Raw genomic sequence first — 26834 nt, 5'->3', positions numbered from 1 at the left:
TTTAACCTTGCTGTCTGAATGAAATATGAATGTTTTAACCTCACTTTTTGTATCAGACAACAATACTGTCTGCAGCTTCTCAAGGGCCAATTTAAAGAATGTACGTATTACATTTGTAGTGACTGCAGAGATACAAAAGTACGCGACTGGTTTGGAATTTGTTATGAATGTAGATGATAGACAGTCAACTAATATCAAAAAAAAAAAGTGATAAGAAATTGCTGCTGGAAGTTATATACTCTGATGAAAACAGCATGCAATCTGACTGTATATAGAGGTGTTTTGTGATCTTTTTAACAAAAAGGAAATATTTGAAACATCCTTTGGCTCCCCAGGGAACCCCTGCTATAACTTCTAAATCCACAGCTTACAGCATGTTAGTATGGAGGTCAGTGGGAAGAATACATTGCATTACATTGTTGGTCATTTGGAAAGGCTGCCACTATTAGAGAAAGGAAAACAGATCATCTGTTGAAACTGGCATGAAAGTCACAAACTACTCATTGCTCAAGGAACCCACCCCTTCATGGAACTCTGGTTGGCAAACACTGGTATATGGTGTAAAATGTCATGATCTAATTTATTTATGTGAGGCTTATGTGAGGATCCTGGGTCTTGCTATGTGGAAGAGTGAGGATACTAATAAAGTTGGCAGTGCCTCCACCCAGGACAGGGTCTCTGTTAGCAGAGGAGCTCCCTTCCTGGGACATTAACCAGAAATAATAACAGTAATATATAACAGCACCCGAGGAACCACTACACCCAGCATACAACATTAACCATTGCAGCTAAATGAACACACAGGTTGGAGTATTTGTAAGCTTTATATCTCCAGTTATGATCAGTGTCAGGATTAGTTGCAGAGGCCTCTGGAGTTGATTATAACAAAGATGTCCTGATGAGATGATACTGAAAACAGCAGAAAGGAGATCCTCCAACCAGCAATTGGGCTGTGTATGCTGTGATTCTGGATTGCAGGGATGCAGGCAAAGTCTCTGGAGTTCAGGAACAATCTCTCTGCACTACCACTTAGACCCTAGCAATCACACTAATCTGCCAATGCAACCGGACCTCTGCTACCTATGGGCCATCGGATGCCTAACCTATGCTAGATGTAACTAGACAGGGGACGCAGATCAGCAAAGATTACTGAAAAGGCAGAGCCAATATATATTTGTGTATGTAGCTGATACATTGACAGTAAGGTTTTCCCAAAGTAATCTCTGATAACAGAATCACATATACCCCATTAATACAGAGGGTAATATTCTCTGATAACAGGGTAATAATTTCTGATAACAGATATCACATATACCCCATTAATACAGAGGGTAATATTATATTACTGAACTACACACGGACACAGCAGTCAGTGTGTTCTGGAAGGGATGCAGGCACCTACCCTGGCTGAGCACATGTTATCATCTCTGCCCCTGCACTTCCTGCATTTCCTAAGTGATCTCTCATGGGGTTTTCAAGACCACTATCAGGGACAGGAAACACTTCAACAACTTTATTTGCAATTTACAAAGTTACAACTCAGCAAGCAGAAAAAGGCAGTCCCCTACAGTAGAATACTCGGCAAAAAGTACAAAGGTACATTAGACCTCTTACCCATAACCAGAACTCATGTAAACTCATGTACTCAAATGTAAATCAAGACAGTACACACACGCGCGCGCACACACACACACACACACAGTAGAAAAAAATGTGCTTTGCTGAAAAAAAAACCACATCAATCACAATTAATAAATGACCGACTAAATGACAAATCCCCTATACTGTATTACTAGTCATAGGAATCCTTGAAGGTTTGATGAACTTGGCTAAATCTTGCTCTATTATCACTGCATTGAGGATCTGTCATTTAGCATCAGTAATGCAATAGGTTAACACTATTGGATGTCAGGTCACATGCTGTGGAGTTACATTGGCTAATGACATTCTTTTCAAAGGATTTACTTTTAAAGATATAAAATAAATTATTTGAAAAATCGTAAAGCATGTGTTGTTTTTGTATTTCAATAAAGGACTTTTTTTTGCAGGATCAATGTGTTTATTTTAACTCATTTTGGGACTTAGTTTTGATATCATGTAGAATGTGATTTTGACGCTATCTACACAAACCTTACAACACTAGCGGTCATAAAAAGTCAATAATCTGGTAACATTTTGCCCTTTCAGTTACAGGCATGAAAAAACTATTTCATAATATAGTTTTAAATGTGATTTACCTGAATTGTTCATTTAAAGTTTCTATTTAACCTTTCTTTAAAACCCAAGCTTAAGATTTTTCACAATATATGTAATATTTTTTCCGGATTTGTACTGTCATTATCCAATACGTTTTTTCCGTTGAAACATATGGAGCTGTCAACTTTCATAAGCACAAACATCACACATTTTGGTGTGATTTGTGCTTTCATATAGCGGTGGGACAATCTTACATACTGCAGGATGCTGTCACACAGCTGGGGTGCCGGCCACTTCCTGCTTCTAAACCCAGTGGGAGCGTTGAGCTGTTACTTACGGCACATGCTGAAGTTCTGCAAGTTCCCTTTACCTATGCTTTTAGAAAGTAAAAAAAATGGCACTAAGAAATGAAAAATAAAATATACTTTTTATTAATATATTTAAAGCATTAAGACACAGGCGCAATGAAAATACATGCTGTATTCCTACTTTCTAGTTTTTCTTTTGCTTTATGCGGTGCCCTGATAATAGCAGTCTCTATTATCTCACCGATACTTAAATTGTGCTGCTGTTTATTTCAGTCACAGTAACCAAGATGTAACAGCAGTCCATTTAGATAACAATTGCCAGCCCATTGTGTCTCTAACTTTGGTCTGCATGCATGCAACATCTTTAGTTTTAGCAAAGTTTTCATTTTGCTTGCACCATTAAATGATTTTTCTTTAAAGCCAAACACAATTGCTAATTTATATTTCATTTTGTTATTTTGTTCTTAAGACAGATATCAAAAGTGTGGTCATATGTAATCACATAAAAAGCTTTGAACAGGATAATTTATTTATGTTCTCATGTTGATAACAAGGCAAAATCTGTCTCTGCCAGACAGCCTTTAAAGTTTCTACTTAAAATTCTACAGGCAAGAGTTTCAAGAGTGTCCATGTAGCTTGGAATTAACTGCATTGTGTGAAGCAAACATTTTGATACTTGCTTATGTATTATATTTTTTTTCCCCTTACCTTTTATTAACTGCAGAAGTACTAAAAGTGGATAGGAAAGGTAAATTAAGGTTTTTTCCTCATATACTTTACAGCAATGGAATAGAAAGAACCTAGGCAATTAGTGAACATATACCATGAGTACAGAGTCCGACTTCAAAAACACAATGGGTAGCTTATATTCTTTTACGCCCACTGGCTTTAAACTGCCCTTAGACATTTCCTGTTGAATCAGGGTAAACTTACTTTCTTAACAAGGACTTGGTCATATTCATCAAATGAATAAGGTTGTATTTATACATTGGAAGACATCTAAAGCCTCAACTTTTCCCAGAGAATGGATATATCTTCTTTCATGTTTTATCATGTTACTCCTAATGGTGAAATTTCCCTAAATTACTTCTCCTGTAGACACAACAGGATGTGATAGGGTTTTAACATTGGAGGATTTCTCTTCTATTCTTGACTTCCTTAAAATTTTGGATTTTTATCAGTTCTAGTACCTTCTAGGTCACCATACCTAATAGCATCGGATGAATCTTCCCAGTAATGACAGTAAAAACTGACAACTGCAAAAAGTGGGGAGTTCAGAGAGACTTAAAAAATTGCGATCATTTGGGTCTTTTACTGCAGAAGAAACAGGCGATGTCCTTTCTAAAATAAAAAGCCCTTACCTGCCTGATTTCAATTTTTTGAATACACTCACCTGTTCTGTTCTATTGCAAGCACTATTATCTTTCATCCTCTTTTCCTGGTTTCAATCATAAGTCAAACTAATTAGCTGAGCTGGGATGATGTATCTCCCATGCTTATTCAGTTAACCGTGTATCCTGGCTTCCCACAGACAGACCACAATCAGGCAGGTAGGTATATTTTATTTCAGAGAAAACATCACATGTCACTTTATGCAATAAAAACCTGCCTGACTGAAATTTTTTTTTAAATTGAACTTTAAAAAGCTGAAGCTTTAATAAATCAGGCCCAAGATTACAACATGCTATTAAATCCAGTGTTTTGATAGTTGCATACAAAGGATCTCCATAAGTCTTCACATATCATCAGTCTCTTCCTTTCACCAACCTGGTAAATGTATTACTAACTAATTAATGCAGATCAAAACGTGATGCTTAGATTGGCTATATTAGTACATTGAATGGACCACTCTGTCACTAAGATCATAGTGGCAGATAAAAAGTCGTAATCATAATTTTCATCCTTTTCCTTCGGCTACAGGTGGGACCTTTGATAAACACTTGAGCATTGAAGAAGAATATTTGAAAGATCCCCCTAAAAATTATAAACCATTTGGGGTTTAGATTCTTTACTTGTTGTCCTTAAAAGGGGGGAGTGATTTAACCACTACAACATTTTGGCTATAGACTTAATATGATTTTTCCATACCTAAGTATCCGATCGACCCATATCTACAGTACTTATATATCGTCCTTACCCTTAGCAAAAAAATGCACACACCTAGATATGTCTTATGTCACCAGCAGGAGCCCTCAAATTTCTTGATACATTTAAAGTCAGGCATGTGACCACTGCTGAAATACCATCCCACCCAGCACTCATTGCTGTAAGTATAACCTGAACAGATATCACATATAGGTTCCAATACAACTGGCAGCAAGTAGAACTGTGGAATTATATTTTAAGAAAATGATTGTGATGTATGTAGCAGACAAGAAAGGATTGCTTTTTTTCTTTTTGACTAATGTATATGGTAAGTTTACACTGTTCAGTCCATTTATGATTTGTCTAATGAAATCAACTGGAGTAAGACACATAAGGATATTACTCAGCCAGGTTGAAAAAAGAAAAGCTGTCAGCAATACTTTAAAATATCTGTTATAAAAAAGGAAAATGCTTAAAGGGAATTGAAGATGAGGTGTGTACTGGAAATCGGAGGTGGAAATGTCTGTGATTGTGCTTATTTACTGAGGTAGCCATGGGCAATTCCAATCACATGCTCATGTATGGAAGGAATCAAACCACCAGTCTACAAAGGTGAAAATAGCAACAGAGCAGCAAGCTTCTAACACAAGCTTCTCATTAAAGGGATGAGATTTGTAAAAACACAAAGAGGGTTAAAAAGACATCAGAGCTCTACTAAAAAAAGAAATGCATATGTCTGATTAACAAATGAGGACATAAGCATATCATTTCTATTTTCCCTGCTCTTCTGTAATATTTCAAAGGCCGTAAACAAGCTTGATAAATTCAGACACTAATCTGCACAACTCCATTGTCGTTTTAATTAACTGGTCAACATGCATCCATTTTTCTTGTTTGCAAATGAATGTACGCATTTCTGTACAATCTTACAAGTATGGAATTTGAGCTGCACTCATTGCAGTCCATTTGTTATCCAGTTGTTTCAAACAGATCAAGAGCAATAACCAAATGACTGCTTTACACACATTACAAATGTTGCAAACGGATATTTTCATTGAACGATGAGCGAGAGATATTTATGAGATTACTGAAGATGAGCTACAGGCAAACAGATAAATACAGGGAGCTGTTTTACCTTCCAAAAGGATTTGTATTTCTGCCAATTCAGTTTTAAGATGTACACAGCACACAGCTCTGTCTGGCAGGGCATGAAATCTAATTTTTATGTTATAGCTCAATAACACTTACAGGTCTCCTTTCCACCCCCTAGATAATGAAAGGAGAAGAAGCAGACCGATTAGCTCATTGCTCCGTCACTCTGACCTTTTTTTCTATCAGCATGCTCTTTGCACTGCAGAACAATTGATTGGCTACTTATGATACTTCTCGGTTTGAGTTTTGCTTTACAATACCTGCAAGAATCTTTTAACAGATTCAAGTACTTACACTGCTTGCATTCATGTAATATTTTGAAAAAGTCTAAATATATACAGAACTGCATGACCTTGTATCTCGGTAGAGTTTAGCTTTAAATATTTAAAAGTTAAATGTATAGGAGATGATTATCACTCACTCTGCTGAATTCTCCATCACTAAAGATACCTGGAAATTACCATTCTGGACTATATTCATGTAGGAATGGCCAGTTTTAGAAAGGCCCAGGGCAAGAATACAAATATATGGTCACATAATATGGGCTGGTGTGGTGCCATTTATTCTGAACAGCATTCCAACACAACACAGTGAAGAATATGGTTTGCAGTGAACCACAATGCATAGTAACACACAGCCACATAGGCATATAAAAATATCTGCAGTAAAAAATCGCACACAAGTTTAAAGGTTTATTGTTCGGTATAAAATTTTTGTTGATATCATTTAACAAAATTAAGGTTATTTGCAAAAATGTATTACATTTTTAATTGCAAATTTCAGATAATTACAATATTTCCAAAATTCAGTTTTATGAAAATGCATTAACAGCTACTTCTTTTTCTTTAAAAAAAAAATTGTTTTCATGCTACGGATTAGGAGCCTAAGGCGTTTATGAAAATGTGACAGAGAAAGTCTAAGCACGTTGTAGAACGTTAATTACTGTATGTTCTTTCTTAAACAAATACAAGAATTTTAACAAACACATAGCTCTTCAGTATTATGGGTGATGATGGTTTTATCTGGAAACTCCTATAGTATAACTAAAATTAAAGAATGTGTAAAATGATAACAAATGCTTAAACTTATTTCATTTGGAGACACCAACATAACACAGAACATCCTACTTTTGTTAGAATACAGTGCAAAAATTCTTTCTTCAAGTTGTGAATGTTGCTGAAATCATTTAAATTTTGGCTTTGCATGGCAACAGCAAGCGAGGGCTATTTTTTCATTGAACACACTGACAATCCCATGTTCATCACAATATGCTGCAAAAAGCTTGAAAACAGCTGGATGAATTAAAGTATAAAAACTAAGTATTAAATAACACCTTTCATGTAAGCAAAAGGGGAAATAAGCAGTCTGCAGGCCATGTTAGCTTGCTGGTATGTGACAAATAAATGCATGATGGGAAAGGGAACACTAATTTACTTTATTATCCTCCTTTCAATCACATGCATTTTCATTTCACATGAATACTATATTTGAACAGCCTGCAGTGTATAATCAAATGTGCAAGAACACAGGGCGTTCCAGGTAGAGGTAACAGGTAAGTTGAATAAAATAGAACAGACCCTCAGAGACTTGTAAACAAATATACACTATATAAAACTTGTGCTGTCACCATGGAAGTATACAGTAGATAAAACACATTAGAGTGCATTAGTTACAGACCTTCAGCTCACCTTTGGTAAACTAATAGGTAACATTTAGTCGGTTCACATAAACAATGACATAGCATATTATTATTAATATTATTATTATTATTAATAAACAGGATTTATATAGCGCCAACATATTACGCAGCGCTGTACATTAAATAGGCATAGGAACTTACTGTATACAGATTTTAAAAAAAAGTGTTGCATATCATGATTACAAGCTATTTAATATGAACCTTTAGTTCATATTAACTGAACATATTCCATATGATTTAAAACAAAAAGAGTAAAAAATCGTAAAGTTATCCATTTTCTTTTAAAGCAACCACAGCTCAAGTAGAAAAGCTGAGGTCTGACACAACCCCAGCATGTTCAGGGCCACAGCTCCCCAATCAGAGGGGGTTAGGACTTTTATTATTTGCTATAGGTCTATAGCTATAGGTCTGACTTAGTAGGGGAACCCTAAAATGAGAACAGTGCTTCCCCACAGACAGCAAAGGTCCTTCTCTTCCAGTATGATGGCAGGAGACAGGCTTTTCCCCTTAAGCTGTGGCTGCTTTACGAACTAACTGTAAGACTGTTAACACATTTTGTTTATTATCATCTGTAATATCATGTACTTAGCCCATTTAAATACAAAGTTTAAGTGTGTTTTGAAGACAGCCATACCTACCCATATTTAAGTCAAAACATACCTGCAAAGGGTTGGATTTCTGAATTCTGATCTGATTTCTGTATTGCTAGGCATTAAGTACTATGAAACAGCAGGCAAAGGACCTGATTTATTAACCTCCCTAGCGATTCATTTATTTGCAGTCTAAAAGCGGTACATTGTTTTTCATGAAAATTTATTTTACAGTATAACAAAATAGAATGAGTATGATACAGTTTGAAACACAAAACCATGTAAAAATAATAAATTGAATAAATAAAAAAAAAATACTTTAATTTTTTTTTTTTACATTAAAAAAAAAAATTATTATACTCATACTATTTTATTATACTGTAAAATAAATGTTCTTGAAAACAATGTACTGCTTTTACACCTATAAATCCAATGTATTTCATTCAATACAGTTATTTTGTATTGAAATGGATTTCCCACTCAGCCCCACTGGCAACATACACACGCACCAACGTCACCGGGAACTCCCTCGGTGACTCATCGTGTGCAGAAGACGCCGGAGGATGAAGGAAGAAGACAGGGATCGCGCTGATGGACAGCGCGGGACGCTGGTGGATCAGGTAAGGCTGTATTTAATATTACTTCCCATTAGGTTTACCTACCCTGAGTGTGACTCGGGGTTACCGCTTTCAGCAACTTTTTTTTACCCGAGTAACACTAGGGGTTACCGGTGGAAAAGTTAAAGCTCTCCAAGGCTGGAGAAAATACACGTTCATCAGTGAACCTGGGTGATCCAGCAAACCTGAAATGGATATCAAATGTTTTAAATTGGGGGCCAGATCCATTCCAGGTTTGCTGGATCACCCAGAATCATTGGTAAAAGTGTATCTTATCCAGCCTTGGAGAGCTTTAATAAATCAAGTTTAAAGTCTCAAAAGAAGATGCTTTATTCCGGGGCAAGAGCACCTGTTCTGCATTTTATAGAACTTTACCAAAGACAATGACATCATCCTCAGCTAGCCCCTAGGGGCAGAAGACAGGGGTAAGGTTTGCATAAGTTATAACTTTACCCATTGTAGGTATGGTTTTGAGCTACATTTATAATGCAGTAGGTAATTTAAGAAAGCATGGCCTATGTTGGTGGACCTTCTGTTTTATTGGTCTGTTTAATTTAAGTCCATTAACATTCCCTTGGCATCTTTTTTTTTTTAATTAGGTATAATGTCTGCTTAACCACTGAGCAGCAAAAAGGGGGGGGGGGGGGGGGGGCAACAAAATTATGCTGGAATCATATAGCAGATCTCTCCCATTGTTCCAAGACCAGACACTCTTCCCCACCGAGAGAACCTGGGACCAAGAGGCTTTCAGATGAACATTGACATTAAACACAACATTTTGTATTCCCTTTCACATAACTGGTCATTCTACCTTACCATAGTATCACTGTATTTGCTAAGCTAACTGCCAATATAATTTGCTTAGTAAACAGTTTCTATTCTTTTGTATACCCCTATGAGTCACCTGACCCTTTAAACAATAAACAGCCTATTTGGCAGGTACCTCATCCCAACATCCTTAATTCCCAAGCAGGGGTTAAGAATGTTTGTAGTTTATCTACTTGCCTGTAGTGGCTACAAAGCTCAACATGTAATACAATATCAAAAATATAAAAGGTATAAAATGTGTAAAATATAAAAAGACAAAATATTTTCTCTTTAATGGAAAGGGCAATCAATCAGGAATGTTGACCATTTTACTGGAGCTCCACAAAAAAACATCTGTATATACAGTAAACATGCTACTTACTAATATTTCCACTTCGGGTGACAGGAGTATTTTAAAAGGAATAAAAATCACATCTGGCTTTGTGCCTAATAAGCATTTATCAAAGTCAAATATTAACATTTTTTAACATAATATATACTATTTTAAATTATAAAAAATGTTTAAATTGGTAAATGTGATTTTGTAGGCATTTTAGTGGATTCATTTATCATGTCATTCTTAGTGGTTAAGCAGGACACTTAATGTAATCTCTGTATATTATAATGTATACAAGTAGAAACATATACAGACAGCACAGGCCATATCTTGGCTCAGCATTTTTCTCACCTTTAAAATTAATAGGAGCAAATGAATCCATATAATTAAAGGGCTCAGAAGGAGTCCCTAATTCAACAAATGAGTTCCACGCACTGCATGCTCATCAAATGCAAAATAATTCAGTAACTAGCTAATTAATTTGTAATTGACAACACTGTCCTGTTGAAGAGGTCTTTTTTTATTTGGCTATCTCTCAGTAGCTGGTGGCCTTGGTGCTCTTAAGAATCATCACATTAGCCAAGAATAAAGCAGTTCTTCATGCATAAATTTTATTGGCAATCTGTGTGACTTCTTTTTCTTACATTTTAATTTTTGAAGCAGCTATTGTACTTGACTATTACATCTACAGCATGTTTTAAAGCTTTGCTTTCCATTAGATAAAATACATTCTAAACTATACTGAAAATATTTGCACTCCTAGCAAGTAAGCTAATTGAACATTTTTAGTACTCTAAATTGCATATTATAGGAATTTGTTCTTTACAAGAAATATATGCCTTAACGTGCCCCTGGAATAAGTCTAATAAAGCAATCCACAATCACTGAATTCAGAGATGGGAGGAGATGGGAGGAAATGTGATGCTGTGCAAAGTGCAAGCACATTTATCCAATTTGGCACAGCATCTCATTTACTCGGAATTCAGTCTGTGGAAGGGTCAGTCAGAAGTAACAACTAAAATAGGAAGATCAGTAAATGCCTGACTACAATAGACTGAATACAATTCACTCTAAAGCAGAACATCTTTTTCCATTTAAAAGGACCACTAAACATTACATCAAAAATATGAAATATTTTTCTGCAATATTGACCATTACCAGTTCAATCCCAGTTCAATTCACTACTAGATGTCCTCAGTATTCTAGACTGAACAATGGCCAAAATCATTTAACCTATTTTCTTTGAACCCAGGTTGTCAGAGGTCCACCCCATGCTTGTGACTGAACACTTTACCAGAAGCAGCACAGCAATTAGCTCATTTTTCTGTCATTCTGCTTTTCCCTCCTACCCATATGTTGTTAGCAAATAATCTGACTGGCTCCTTGTAATAATAAATACATCTTCGTAACACAACAAAATTTGAGTATATGCTCTTTACACCGGAACATTTTATGCAGGCAGTATGAAATTTTGTGGTCACAGAGATTGCTGGACTTAGGAATAGGCACAATAAATATGGCCAGGGGTGAATAAATAGAATTCAAGCCCTGGATTTAAACTAGAAGCAAACTACACCGAAAGTGCCTAGCTTAAATCTCAATATAATGTATAGAAATGTATAGAAGTTCCTAAGTGCTTCTCTGCATTTGGATATTACAGGGTTTGCTGAGAAAGTTTACCACATAATCAAGCAAGTCACCACTATATATACAAGTGTGTGTGTGTGTGTGTGTGTGTTTGTGTGTACAGCCCAGAGCAGAAATCAAATAGCACTTAATGGATCCACTTAGCAAAACACTCGGTTTTGAGCTTTATAAAAAAAAAAAAACAGGGGGGGAAATTTGGAATTTTATCTTAAATGATCAATCTTTTTAGAGGCAAAAACACTTTATTTTAAATCATTCTTTTTGTAAGAATGCATTAGCCAGGGACAAAGAACTAGCTTAAATGGAAAATCAAAATAACATTCAGGCATTCTGCTGCCGCATTGTAAAATGTTTAATTGGACAAGAAACACATTTAGTAATGTAATAACAGAACATTATTCTGCTTTGCAGCTGCTGACTAATGAAGTGAAAAGTATCCTTTAGCTTTAATATTTCCACATATTGAACATGATTTCTCAGACAGCAGGCATGTTGGAGATTTAGCTTCATTTTTTTACATTTTTTTCCTAAAAGTCATACTTCGTGTGAAGCATGCAGTCATGATGTGCTCTTGTAAACTTCAGTTTTAGCTGGCCACTGACTGTTATTCCTCTTATAATGTTGTAATAGAATACACTTGGCCCATGAAGCTATGCTCCGTAGGCTGATTGCAGGGAGGCTGAGCTGTGACAGATATCTTTAGAGTAAAACCCTCACTGATATAAAGAAATGTTAACATATTGGGAATTGTGCACATGGGGAAAACACTTGAAAAAATAATGAATTCTATATATACATAAAATGTATAGCATATGTATTAGAATCTATCTTCCCATCAGCTTCTTGTATTCTTAAGTGATAAAGTCCTCAGTGTGGGAGAGGTAGGCTAAGTATTAAGCCAGTCCTGCTTTACTGCTTTGCCCATTGCTGCTTGTGTTCATGCTAAAGGAGAGGGAGAGCGGACAGATGGCCTCATTAGTTTGCTGCTTCCTTGATGCCCAAATGCAAGCTAGGGTGGAACTAGGTTGTACTATATGCAGACATGCCTAGGACCTTGCTGTGTTGTGTAACCAGATCACAATTTTAGATAAACAAAATTATAAAACCTGAAAAAATATACCAGAGGTTTGTTTGCATAAATACATGTAGTTTTACCAGCTCTTGTTCAGGCAAACACTCAACCTAAAGCTAAACTCTAGCCCTACCTTCAATCTTACATGGTTGTACAGGCTGCTCTCTAGTGCTCAATTTTCTTCCACATTTAAAGAACACTGTAAGGATGTACAAGATCTTTTAGCCCTTTCCTTCCAGGCTTGACTGTCTCCAACCTACCCATTTATTTAATTAGGCATTATTGTGCACACCTAGGACAACCAGCATGCAAATGCAACCATCCTAGCATCACCCACTCCTCTAGACTAACATCTATTCATCAAGGAATCACAGCTGAGGACTTCCAAAAAAAAGTACTTTGAAAGAGTGCTGTGATTTTTTTTTTGTTTTTTGATTTTTTTATGATCTGTCTCCTGTCTACATGATCATGTAGTTCAGTTGTTGGTAAAGCAGAGGGATGTGAGTAACTAGGGAAAGCAAAATATAAGCAGATGATACTTCATTTATTTTAAGCAATGGAAACGGGCTGGCATAGCTGTAGCAAAGGTTGGACTACATTGGACTACTGGGTGGAATGGTTGGCTCAGTGATTCGCACTCTGGCCTTTGCAGTGCTAAGTCTCAGGGTCAAAATTCGACCAGGACAATATCTTTATGAGTTTACATGTTCTCCCGGTGTTTGTGTTAGTTTCCCCCGGGTCCTCTGGTTTCCTCCTACAATCCATAAACATACTGAGGTAAATTGGCTACCCCCAAAATTGACCTTAGACTGTGGTAATGACATATAACTATGGTAGGGACATTAGATTGTGTGCTCCTTTTAGGGACAGCTAGTGACAAGACTATGGAATAAATACTGGTTGATAATATTTATACTGAATGTAGCCTTTTATAATTAAATCATATTATTTCCCTAAGTACTAGATATCCATAAAAATATAGCCTGTATATAATGTAAATAATTGAAATAGATTGATTTAAAAATGCAGTGGTGGGGAGTCAAAAAGATGTGAGCATGGAGCACCATTAAAGTACATTGGTTGTATTTTTGGTACTGGCTGGTCCATCAGTGAATATTTTTAAAAGGCTTTGACCTAGTGCAATAACAGCCATATGGAAATCTAAGGCTGGTGGGAGGAATGTGGAAGGTGAATTTAATACATAACTGATAGAAAATGCATGAAAACAGTTGGAGAAATCTTGCAAAAGGGCAGCAAATAGAATTTGCCATATTAGGACAACGGGCAATACACTTCACAGGGGTTGAGTTCTTGTTCTTGGTGACAGTTCTACACGAATACATGTTTATATCAATAGACCAACAATATAAAAACAAACCAGTATTTAGAAAAAAAAAGACATTTGTTTTGGATATTTCCAGGTAAACTCCCAACTTAAATATTTTAATAACACAAATGTAAATAGAAGCAAATTTATGCAGCTTTTAAAAAGATCCTAATGTTTTATAGTTTGTAATGACAGTTGTTTAGATCTCTGAATCAATTCTATTGACTTTTTTTTGTCTAAGTTTCCAAAGCTGGAAGGACTGCTAATTTGCAAATACCTAATCTTCTAAACCAAGCACCCAGAATAATTTATTGGCTATGCCACTCACCTTTATGGTAATTAGGAATTAGTTGAATTCCTGCTATGTCTGTGCCTACAGACTGATATTTGAAGCTCTTGAGGAAACTCTTTTACTAGTTTATAAAAGCAATGTTTTTTCATTCAAACTTTCAAAGTTCATTTATTTTGACCTAAACTTATTTTATATTTTTTTATCGTAGTGGATTTATTGTACATAAAAATTCAGGTTTATATTGTGGCCATCAAGAATATTTTTAACCATGAGGACCAAAGCAAAAGGTTTTCTTTAATTCTGAAATCTGCAGCAGTTTATAATAATCTTCCCTTACTTTCCACCAAACAGACTGGCTGGAGGTGGTATTCCAGGTATGTCTGAGCAATGACTTGCTTTCCCTCCCAAATGCTTGTGCCAATGTTTAGTATTTGGTTCCTCATGCTTTTTATGTTGTGAACCTAGGTGATCAAGTAAACCTGGAATGGATTACTTAAAGATCATGAATTATTAGTTGGCAAATGTTTCCAGTCCTGGGGCTTCTCCCATGATAGTCTATCTTCATCTATCAAACCACAATCCCCCCCACCCCCTTCAACTTTCCTACGTTTGTCCTTTTCTTTACATATTAGTAAAATCCTTTCTAAATAAAAAAATATTCATCATTTCTAACAGACCGTTAAAGTGAAATCTATACAAGAAAAAAACACATAATGCCATCACTAATAGAATTGTTCAACACGTTCCATAGCACTGTATGATTAGGAAAAACATTATCACTCAATTCTGCCTACCTCTTCGAAGTTGCTGTTCTTCTGTAAACTCCAGGTCAAGCATAAGATCATCTTCATCTAATTCACAGGACCCCAAATTGTTTAACACATCCTACAGAGAGAGACAAGAACATTTTTAAACATCCAAGAAACCCAAGGTGGTCCTCACACATTTTAGGAATAGTCAGATTTTACATTATCACTGTCACCAGGGCCCCACAAAAGTGATAAAGGAAATTTCTTTCTGTGCACAAATGTAACGCACTGGAATATGTAAGTATTAGACTGTATAGCTACAAACTAAATTTGCAGACCAAAAATTTAAAGCATGTACAATCAGTAATAATTTTTTGTATATTGATCAGTAATCACATTTAAAGGGAAATATAATAGTTATTTTAATAGGTTCATTTATACTTGTGATTTAAATGTGTGAAATCTGCATGGTAAAAATAAACATTTGGAATACACAATTTGCACTTGCGCCACAGACAAATAAGGTCTTTTAGAGAGCACAGACGTTGATTTCTTTCATATTCCTTTTATCTCATGGATACACCCCCGCAAGAAAGCAGACAGGAAGGGGGAAAAGAGAGAAGGATGAGTAACAGTATTTTATCTAATGGAAAATTTACTTTAAAACCTTATACAGACATTACATTACTGTTGCTGGGAACATTCTTTTGCCATTGTTTCCAGTGACAGGAGAATGAAGGAGCACTGTGCAGACAGCACTATTTTGTTCTATGGAGGGGATGAGTAAGTGGACCCCACTGTGCTCTACTTCAAATTTAGTACAGCAGTCATTTCCACTCAATTGTTCATTGATGTGTTGATGAACAATATGGAAACAGCTGTACACATGCTAGAGTTTCACCAAGGATCATGACCTTTCCTCTTAGATGAAAATAATCTGTGTGCAGCTAACTTAACTGATTAAAGAACAACATTTGAGAAGAAATCAGGCGATCCATGATTTATATTAACCTGACAATAAATGGAAAAATATGGTGCCCATAGGTCATTTAAAGAATTTTTTATTTTCATTTTGGGTAAGGGTAATTTTTTTATTTTTGGTGGGGTAAGTCACGAAGCAGTACAATTTACCAACAGCCAGGACCTGTCCACCCACAGAAACAGAAGAAAAGCCTATGCATCACAGAAAAGGTTCAAAATTGTGCACCCCCCATCCCGTTTCACTTTATTCCTTCCCCTCCCCTGTTCGATAGGGATAAGTTTTTGTTTTCCTTCCCTTTTGTGTACTTCCTATACCCTGTATTGCGTGCCAATGTTACAGAGTGAAAACAGATAGCACTGACCTAATAAAGACCACATTATCAGCAGTGCAGCTAGCTCAAGCCACTCTAATATTACTAGCTGTCACACTAGTTAGTTTATGGTTATATATCTAATATTGTAAACTCTAAATGGGCAGCAGTTTGTGAAATGCATATTTCAGGCCTTGAGCCTAATTTATTAAAGCTCTCCAAGGCTGGAAGAGATTCACTTTAATCAGAGAAGTGGGGTGTTCCAGCAAACCTGAAATAGATCTGGTACAAGATTCGAAACATTTGCTAGCAAATAGCAAATTACTTCTAAGAAATCCATTCCAGGTTTGCTGGATCACCCAGCATAGTGTATTTACAACACAGTTATCATTATTGGTATTATGCTCATTGTATTTTTATTTTGGTTCATACTGGATGTTTTCCTTCTAATATTTTATCCTTCCCTCCCCAACCCCCTTGCACATGTGCACAATGTGTGTAACCCTCTTTTTGTATGTTTAAAATTGAAAAGTTTAATAAAAAGAATTGAAACAAAATTGTGCAAAGATCTAAAGTAATTGGATGTAGGGGGGAAACCGGAGGATGGATGGTTTGTAAGGAAGGAAGATACAGCATAGAATTGACTAGAATACCCAACATAGTCATGCAAATCTCACCTGTACTCAAGGTTCCTATAAACACAAATCTTACAATAAATTGGAAATGTTACAACATTGTGGATATTTACCTATGTTAAAGACCAAAACCTGTCAACTAAAATAGTACCTAGAATCCTAAAAATACTACCTGTCTGTTTAGTGTGGTGATTATCTCACCATTGTTATATTCAGCTAGAACTGCTTTGTTTAGGCAGGTAATATGACTGGGCATCTGTCACAGAGTGTTCTGACAGGAGAGGGCTAATAAAGATTGACTGAAAGTTTTCACTACAGATTGACAAGTGCTGCTTCCCCTCCATGTCTAGGTGAAAGTATAGGCTTGTATAGTAATGAACCAGGGGAATTTAACAAAACATTTATTTTACACTATAGAAAACTGAAATTCAGAAAATTCAGTTTCTCTATTTTTTTTAGAATGTTACTACTTTCATTTTGTTATGGTATAATATCCCTGGTCAAGTATAGCCACTAAACGGATGTTAGAATGATTCAGGACAAATTTGCAACTGTAGGCATTCCAATGAGACTGACAAATGCATTGAACCTAATTACTGACTCCTGTAATTATATGTTGAAAAACACAGCTAATCAAGGCAGTCACATAGTTATGCAGCTTGTCAGGTTGAAAAAAGGCACAAGGCTATCCAATTTCAACAACAAGGAAAAACAGAATCCTATAGGTACAGTTTCTCCAGAGAAAGGTACAAAAGATAAAATATTGATCAATGCATTTAGGCAGGAGAATAAAAACTCCTTTCTGATTCCAGAAGGTATGATTATTATTTGTAATCCCAAAAATACCTTGGCTAGTTTTGCAATAATGTGTATGCACTGAAAAGAGGAGCCAAAGTACATCTTTATTGTGTTTAATATTACTGTGAACAGCTCAATTAGTACCTTTCCAAGATTTATTACAATTACAATGGACATCCCCTTAAACTGCTTATACCATAACATTTTTCTTCAAGGTACTCTAATTGCTGATCTGCAGTAGTAATTATCCCTCAGCAAATACACAGAAACAATAAACATTCACTTGTAAAAGCTTGAAGAGTCAAAAGAGGCGATACATTTTCATTTCATGGAAGACTAATACCGCTTTGCTTCTATTTTTTTTGTCCATGGTAAAATAAAACAAGATGCTACATTGAACATCTAAATAATTCATTACCATGCTAGATTTTTAACACAAGATATACAATTAAATATAAATACTGAAGAGAAACAAAGCTATAGACAAATAATCCTATATAAATTGGGAATATAAATTGATTTTGTGTTTCAGCATTTAGAATAAGCAGACACATAATGATGTTTTTATAAAGGTTTACCATGGATCTCAGTACTTTTTAAATTATCTGTGTCTTGGTAAAGAAAACTGCAAACTTGATAACCTCTGAAAAACAAGAACTCTCAAATTACAAAAGAAAAATCACTTGTTTTTCACAAACCACAAAAATAGACCAATTGACTTCATGCTGTTGAAGATGTGACCATAATTCCACTTTGAGCACAAATCACTGACACAAATAAAGAAAAAATATAAAATTGTGGTTTCTTCCAAGACAGAACTCCTAAAGCTATTTATTTAGTCTGTTCATTTAAATTTGCAAATAATTCCTATACATCCATTACTAGGTGAAGGTAAGATCGTATACAAAAACAGCAATTCATGCAGGTATGTGTTCTTTGAAAAAGCAACTAGTGAAATGGCTGAGTTTGACTTAGTATCCCCCATACAGCACAGGTCAGATTGAAAGCTCTGCTCTGAAAGCTCTACTGAAAGGTCAGCTCAAGCTAATCAGATGAGTTGCAGTGCTTAAGTGTAGAAATAAAAATAAGCAATAGGGCAAAAACTAAGCAAAAATTTGTCTCTGCTTCATCACACTGCCTGACAGCAAATCCTACAGAAAGAGAAGCTAGTTAGAAATAACCTCTAGTGGTAATATGTCTCTCTGTGTAGACCTTTCTGTACTAATGCAGGACTGGAGCATACTACAAAAGTCTACTTTCTCTAGAGCTACCTCAGGTCATGTAGTTATTCAAGTTACATTGAGAGATAGCATTCTAAAACATTTCTAATTCTAATGCATGTTTTGCTGAGCTACTAAAAAAAGGTTTATTTGTACGCAAATCACTGTGTTATCCACTGAACTGGAACGGATTAAGAAGAAAACGGTACACCAGCCTTTTACAACAACAACTGTTATATAACAACGAGAATAACAAGTTTAGTGCTAATATATACCCTAGGCATTTTATCATGTGAGAACAAAGCAACAGATAGTAATTACAAGACATAATAATAACACTATCAATATCAGTAACTCATCTTAAATGTGGTAAGTATTGATTTAGCTATTTATTGCACAGAAAAGGAGAGCGGGCTGAGTCATGAACTCAAGTACAGAGCTCAAGGGAAAAAAAATCTGTACTTACTTGTTTTCCAAAAGAAAGGAGTCTGACCTCACAGAAAACCCTCGCTAAGTTGTGGTCATCTACTACCATCTAAAAAAATAAACCTAATGAACAGAAACAACAAAATCTAATAATTTTATCACTATTTTATGTACTATTATGTACGGATGCCAAGTCACGCACCTAAATATTAAGAATGTATGTTATTAAAGCAGGAATATTTCCTGTGCCAGCTAAAAAGATATCTAGTTATTAACGCGTATATTTTCTATATCCAGTGCCTCACATTAAACTAGAAATCTGTTTCCAGTTTAGCAGACCTTTATACCATGACAGCAGAAAAAGGAACTTTGCTGGAGAAAATAAAATTTGCTTATTATTATGGTTACTTTTTTACTTTCTACTTCAAGTAGATCTTTAAGTATATGCAAAGAAAAGCAACCTGCATAAAGCTGCTATTTCTTACAATTCTCTCCCAAATGCCTTCGGACTGATAGTGGGGTAAATCTCTCCTATAAGGACATAAAAACAACAAGGTCCAACCCTTCCCCACTCTATCCAAAGCTAAAAATATGCCTGTAGATGTGCTTTAGTCTTCACAATTCTGAAAAATTTAAATTCCAACTCCTTTCCCCTTTATATGGCAGTCTTCAACTGTAATATTTCTACTCTCTGTAATAAACAACAGCTGGTTCTCAGCTATTAGAAACGGACTACAACAACTCTTCTTTGTTCTAATCTTTGAGGGCCTTTAAGGTGGAATTATTTCACTGTACACTCAGCTAGTGAAGTCAGTGAGGTCTTGTTTTTTTACTGGATGTTGTTTATCAAATATGTAGCATGCACAAGCACTCCATTAAAAGAAAAAGTATTCAGACTGCTACCTATTAATGTCCATGCCTTCCTGACAAACACATTTTCTATTATTCCTTTTACATTAGCCATAGTTTTTCATAAAAAAAAAATCCTTTCTTGTTTTTAAGCCTGTTGTTACATATGGATCAATTCATTTAATTAACTAATGAAAGAGAAGTATTAGTAATTATAAGTCTGTAGTATTATGAGTGGAGCTTTGTTTATGCTTCCTATTTTTCTATATATTCTCACTCTTGATATTTTTCTAATGCTTTGCGCAAATTTAACATAGTTATACTGATTTGTTACCAGTGTGACTAGTAAAGGTGGTCATACAAGGCCAGATATGAATATCTGTGATAATTCCTACCATTACTATTATGTTGCGGCTCCTACTGGTAAATTTGAAGGTATACGTATGCCTCAACCCACATATTTATTCTCAGTAGGACTCTTAGCCTATCATACTATCATATATATACATGCCCGAATATTTCCTAAGTAACAAAATGTACATCAAAGATTTCCTATTTATTTTATTGTTATTTGTCAGTTTTTTACGTCATTTATTGCTTGAAACATTGTGTTGCCTTATCAAATGATTTGATACAAAACACTCTCTAAACAAATATTTCCTTATCGCCAAAAAACAGCAGTACAGTAAATACACCTACAGCTCAATTTTTTTCCCCAAGATGAGTAAATGGCATTTGTTTATTAGAGTGAGTTAAAGAAAAGTCTTTGGAGCAAGTTCTTAAACATTTGTGCTGGGGACAAATAAACATAGGCAAATGTATTTTAATGACTGGAATCCTTGCAGTCAGGCGCCAAGACAGTTCGGAGAATCTCCGCAGTAGCATCAATGACTTTAATGTTCTGGCATAGCTCTGGTTGCCTTTAGTTCATTCTGCTCTCTGTTGCTTCTGGTATTTCTAGTTTTATCTGCACAGTGAAAACATCGTACCTTCACATTCCACCAGGATTTGCTTTGCAAATACTTGGAATACAAATGTATGTAAATACAATGCTAGGACTATTATTCACTCTGGAGGGCATATTATTGATTTTGTGAAACAAAAATGATTCAGATATGTCACTTGAGCACAAACCTAAAGTGATATAAATATGTATTTTAAGAATTATCTCAGATTTAAAGGAGAGCTGTACCTGTAACAAAACCTATTCTCACCGGCCCTTCCTACCCTTTCTAATTTGGTTAAGGAATCCTCCCACCCCTGTGGGTTTATAAATCTGACACTGAAAACACTCTAAGGATAAACATACTAAATATTTAGTTAACTATACTGCCATAATTTTAGATGTTGTATGGTCCGGTGGCTGATAACATAGGAAAGGGCCATGGTTATAAAGTAAATGATTAGTTTGGCTAGATTAGTTCAGTAGGGCTAGAGAAGGTTGGACAATGTAAAATTTGTTAGACGTAACAATGTTCTTTAGGTATCTGTGCATCATCAGATCAAGCCACTCAAAATTGCTGCTAAATATAAAAAACAATCCAGAATCTGCCTTTGCCAAACTAATTTCTTTCAGAATCGGTAATACGTTTAAATTGTAAAATGGTTTAAAACATAATATAAATATCAATTTTAAACAATTTTAGAGGTTTTAGGGAAGGTAGGTATTTCTATGCGAAATAGGTCACAATTACCTTTCTGCCTTATTGTGCATCTCTACAGTTCCAAGGCACAGGAAAGTCAAAAAACCATGGCAGACAGAAAAATCCAACAAGATCTGACAGTAAACACTAAAAGTGAATATACAAATTAGCCTGTAATTTGATCACATACTGTATACTAAATTAGCACAGGGAAATGGCAGTATTGCCATACACTATTCCCACTCACACATTGGCAGCCTTATTCCAAGTAACAACCAATCAGAAATCATATTACTAGATCAAAATTGCATATGGTACAGTTTTATACAAAATGCAAAGTGGTTATAAAGGCAAGTAATTCAAACAGGTAGCATAGGTTATAAATTAAATAAAAAATAAATGTTTGACTACTAGGATCAGTGTGTCTTATTATTAATTTATTATTATTATTATTATTATTTCTATTATTATTATTATTGTATTTCTACATATATTTTAACCTTATTGGTCCTACACCATTTCTCACTGGGGTGATGCCAGTGTGAAGAACCAGTGTGTATGTTTTTTTAACTGGAATTTACCAATCATGCTCACTGCATTTACTGGGGTCATACCAAGACCAAGCAAAAAAAACATGGTAGGAGTCTCTAATGCAGGTCATTTAATTTACTGCGTACAGGCAAACAGAACACATTGATGACCTGCTAGGGCTGTTTCTGTGGGAAAAGTGTTTTGTATACATATTTTGTAGCAATATAGTATTCTATATATAGTATTCTACAGCTGGTTTAACAATCACTCAAACTGGTGGTAAGGTTGCAGTGAAGTTACCACTTCCTCATGGTCTGAATTGCTTCTGTGGATAAGACTCTCCATATAGCATCTCACCTGTAACAGCCCATAGATAATGAATGAAGGCAGCAATGAGCAGTTCAGTACCCCTTGCATTAAAATGTGCAAAATCTGGTTCTTTAGGAAGCAGTTAAGAGGTGCGGGTAGCTGAGCAGCTGGCAAGATATTCCCATCATGGATCTGAACTTAGCCATAATCTGTTGAATGTTATCAAGGTTAAACAATTATCAGTTTGTCAATATATTTTATCTCCATAAAAATAAATATTGTATTTTACCGCTGCTTAAATAAACCATAGGACAAACACACAAAAAATTATAAATATTTTTCAGGTTTTCATTACTAGACGTAATATTTATTCTCTTTATTTAAAAAAATGACCTATTAATCATTTCTTGACTACTGTAGCTAGATCTAATAAAACATCTAGAGTTATCTAAAATTTTATTGAACTCTCGATAGGTAACTTTGAAAGTCCTGATAACAATAAAAATGTATTGCATGGTACAGCTAAGTCCAATAAACCTGAACTCCAGTATAGATTTGAGCAGAAGCCGCCCAGCTGTTCAATAAACCTTCTGCAATGAACTTCTTGAGCCTACAGTACAGTGTGATTAATAACAGCTACAAAGTACATTTTCCTGTTCATCGTTATTCACCATAGGCTATATCAAGATGATCCCAGATTATATATTTGCACCTTTTAAAGTATACTAACAAATCTTTGTAAAGTAGCTTCGTATCTTAAAACCTCTTCTGGTCATTAGAAATGGGCTACTGGCTTTCACAATTCAATGTAAAGAAAAGATTGCAAGACTTCAAGAGGTTTTAGCCTGGCCAGAGAACATACACTAATACTTTCCATTGTGACAGGCCACTGTACCGTAATCCAATGCTTAAGGTCAGCTTTTCTATTATATTAAATCTGTGAGCCAAATCTTTCCGGAAAATGGAGCTCTGGAGTTAATGGGATAGCTTGTTGTCTGGCAGGTATTGTACCAATTATGTTTTAAGTGCACACAGACTAATTGCTGTTTGCTTAAGTCTCCATTTCCTTTTGGAGAGCAGTACCGATGGGCACTGACCCAAGTTGTTAACAGTTTAGTAAAATCCCTCCAATTTTATTAAACACAGACATAAATAATGCCCAAGAAAGAAAAAAAAAAACGACTCGCTATATTTTCTACAAGTAAAACGTTAGTAGAATTAATACAACATGCCCTGCCAAATATATCACATGCTATATACCAATTATTTTGTTCTGCACTGTATTTCCATTGTCCTGTTCAAATGTGGGATAATATTCAAAAGATATTAATCTGTTCCCAGAGTGTGTCCACTTTTTATATTTTATAATGCAATATGAACTTGATATATGGCAATGGTCTTCTATGGGACAATGAATAAAAATTTTCTGATCACTGGAATAACATTACACAAAAAAATTTGAAACTGTTTTTATGAGCAATTTATCGACTTTTCTTTTTAGTTTAGAGAATTGCCTGTGTGAAAAGAGATATCCAGACATAGCTTGGACATATAAGAGTGCAATGTTGTTTAAGAGGTGTCATGTAAGGATCATTTGTGGGATTTATCCCTCTGGTAGGTGTCATTTGACAGCTTTAATTGTCATTTGGTTGGGATTGACAGTGTAACAAACTAGGTGAGGGTGGGGCTTTAAAATTATGCGTAGTGTTTGTCTTATTCTCAGTACTTATAAGGAAGAATACCAATCACCTCATATGCCTCCAACATCTGCTAAATGTCCTTTTAAAACAATGACAAAAATTCTAACCTTATTTAATGTACAGCGCTGCGTAATATGTTGGCGCTATATAAATCCTGTTTAATAATAATAATAATAATAATAATAACCTTGGCCCACACAATTAAGAAAAAAATATTTGCACAGAAATCAAGCTCTTGTTTTGTGTCTCAGCAAGCCAATTCTGGCAACATTTAATCAAACAATTCTACAGAGAAGACATCTTTGTGATCCTACTTTCTTTATAGAGGCTCTTCAGAGTGCAAAACACAACACTAATAATTTAGAAATTGAACCAAAGATTCAGCGTGGTAGTGAAAAAGTGCATTTTATGTTGGATAAAAAGGGGTAGAACTATGGACAAATCCAAAATATGTACAATTCCTCCAATTTCAGGACAAGTTAGCTGTAATGCATCTAGGCAAAGACATGCAAAGCCACGCATTTGTGAAAATGTCTAACAATATTTTAAATCCCAACAAATCATTCAACAAGGTAATAATGTTGATATTGATATCTGTTGCACCTGCTAAAGGATTTAAAAGCATGTGTGACCAATCTATATGATGATTGCTGGTATCTATGCCTCATAGTGAAGCACTGTAAGACTGAGTTCAGGCACTAATGAGTAAGGTGAGGGGTTGTTTTTTCTGGTTCATTAGCTTTTTAGATTGAAATAGTGCACAGATAACAGATTTTACATTTCTCAGTGAGTGTTCATAAGTGCTCACTAACAGCAGATTACATGCAGTTATTTATAGAAGGTGTCTCTGTTTCCTGTAATTGAATAGTTGGAAGCTAGATCTTCATTAAGCTACAGGAATACTATCATGCCTAGTCTCAGCACAAAAAAAAAAGATTATATATATATATATATTTATTACACTACTTTGGTTGAATACAAAACCTTTCAAAAATATAAGATGTGTTATCCCGAAAAGAGGAAACATTTCAATACAGAATGAAAACAGTGAATATCTGACATTTTACTGCAGTCATTTAACTGAAAGTGGCTCCGCTCTTTCAACAAGTGGCAATTATCCTTTAAACCACTAACCTACAACACATTATTATGTCTAGATTTTGTAGTTTGGCCATAGTGTGATGCTTTGTGCAACAAAAAAAAAGCGAAACAAAAAAGGCAATAATTTCCTTTCACAGCTCATATGAATTATCATTAGTTATCGAAGAATTTGTGATGTTAGAAGAAAAAAAACACTGCAATTCCCATGAAAGTACCATTTGATATATTTAGCTTCACATTCTGACTCACCTAAATGTCGCAAACCAGGTCATATTCTTTCATCTGCTGAGTTCAAATTTTAATGTAGACTAGAAGGTAAAACTGTCTGGCAGCAGTTTAAAAGTGTCTGTGTAAGAAATATTATGCATACAGAACTATCAAAATATACAGCAAGACAACCCTATAAGTAAAATGATTAGCTCCAGAGAGAGATAAATAAAATATAAGACAGCACTAAAATTACACAAAAGATTATTAGATGGTAATAATTTACACCTGAGAATATCCTAAAGTGTACTTATACCTAAAAAAGCAAGAACACATCACCCAAAAATGTAGTGGTTTATGGGCTCTAATGAACAGTTCCCTGAGCTATTGACAAATTACCCAAAATCAGATGGTGATTGCTATGTTTTGGGTGTACAAGACATGACATGATGTGAATGATTTTTAGCTGTCTGTAAAGTTGGAGTTATCATCCACCACAATGTAAATGCCATTCTTCTCACTGACCACAAATTACTGCTTTTTACATGTGTTCCATAGCACTTCAAGGGTATTTCAAGGTTTCCTCTGTTTAAAAATGTTGTGAAATGCTGTATTATGCCATACATTATCATCAGTTGGTATTAAAGCCTATCTCAGGGCAAAGAAAGTTCACAACGGATGCATGGAAATCTGTCTTTGTGAGAGCAGATCGACTGGTAGTATCAAAACTTGCATATTGCCATGTATAAGCTAAGCTGGGGATACAATGCTATATATATGGTGTCCACACAAATTTTCCATAGAGTTCCAGTAGTTTGAGGTGATGCACACACCTCATATAAACAATGCTTTGCACATTCTCATTCATTACAACATCTACAGATAATATTTTATAAGCACATAGAGGCGTAAAAAAATTAAATGCACAAAAAAATACTGTTCTATGTCTCTGCTTCAAAATTTAAAATATATAAGAACATTGAGATTTACCTTAAAAATAGTAATGTAAACTTGAGTAATGCTCTAACGTGCTTACTGATAAAGCAAGCAAACTCCATGAACTTTTGAGCATCTTACATTTTCTCTCTGCAAGCTGTACACTAAACATAGCCAAGTTTAATCGTGTTTTCAAGTTAGATGGCTCAAACACTTGCAAAGATCTGCCAGCGCATTGTGCCAGAGAAAATACATTTTCCACGGTTCCAGAAAGTAGGTTGTCACCTGAACAGATTTTGGTACCTACAG

The 26834-nt window shown here is 35.2% G+C and overlaps 1 protein-coding gene across 1 annotated transcript in view; it reads right to left on the bottom strand.

Moving 5' to 3' along the window:
* CCSER1 (coiled-coil serine rich protein 1) overlaps window positions 1–26834 on the bottom strand; it is a 463885-nt gene that overhangs the window by 299655 nt on the left and 137396 nt on the right. Inside the window, exon 4 of the mRNA XM_072405567.1 lies at window positions 14924–15014. Within this exon, the coding sequence (XP_072261668.1) occupies window positions 14924–15014 (91 nt within the window). The remainder of the gene's footprint in view (window positions 1–14923; window positions 15015–26834) is intronic.

Source organism: Pyxicephalus adspersus, chromosome 3 (genome assembly GCF_032062135.1).
Source record: "Pyxicephalus adspersus chromosome 3, UCB_Pads_2.0, whole genome shotgun sequence".
Lineage (NCBI taxonomy): Eukaryota > Metazoa > Chordata > Amphibia > Anura > Pyxicephalidae > Pyxicephalus > Pyxicephalus adspersus.
This window is presented reverse-complemented; position numbering and strand designations above follow the sequence as displayed.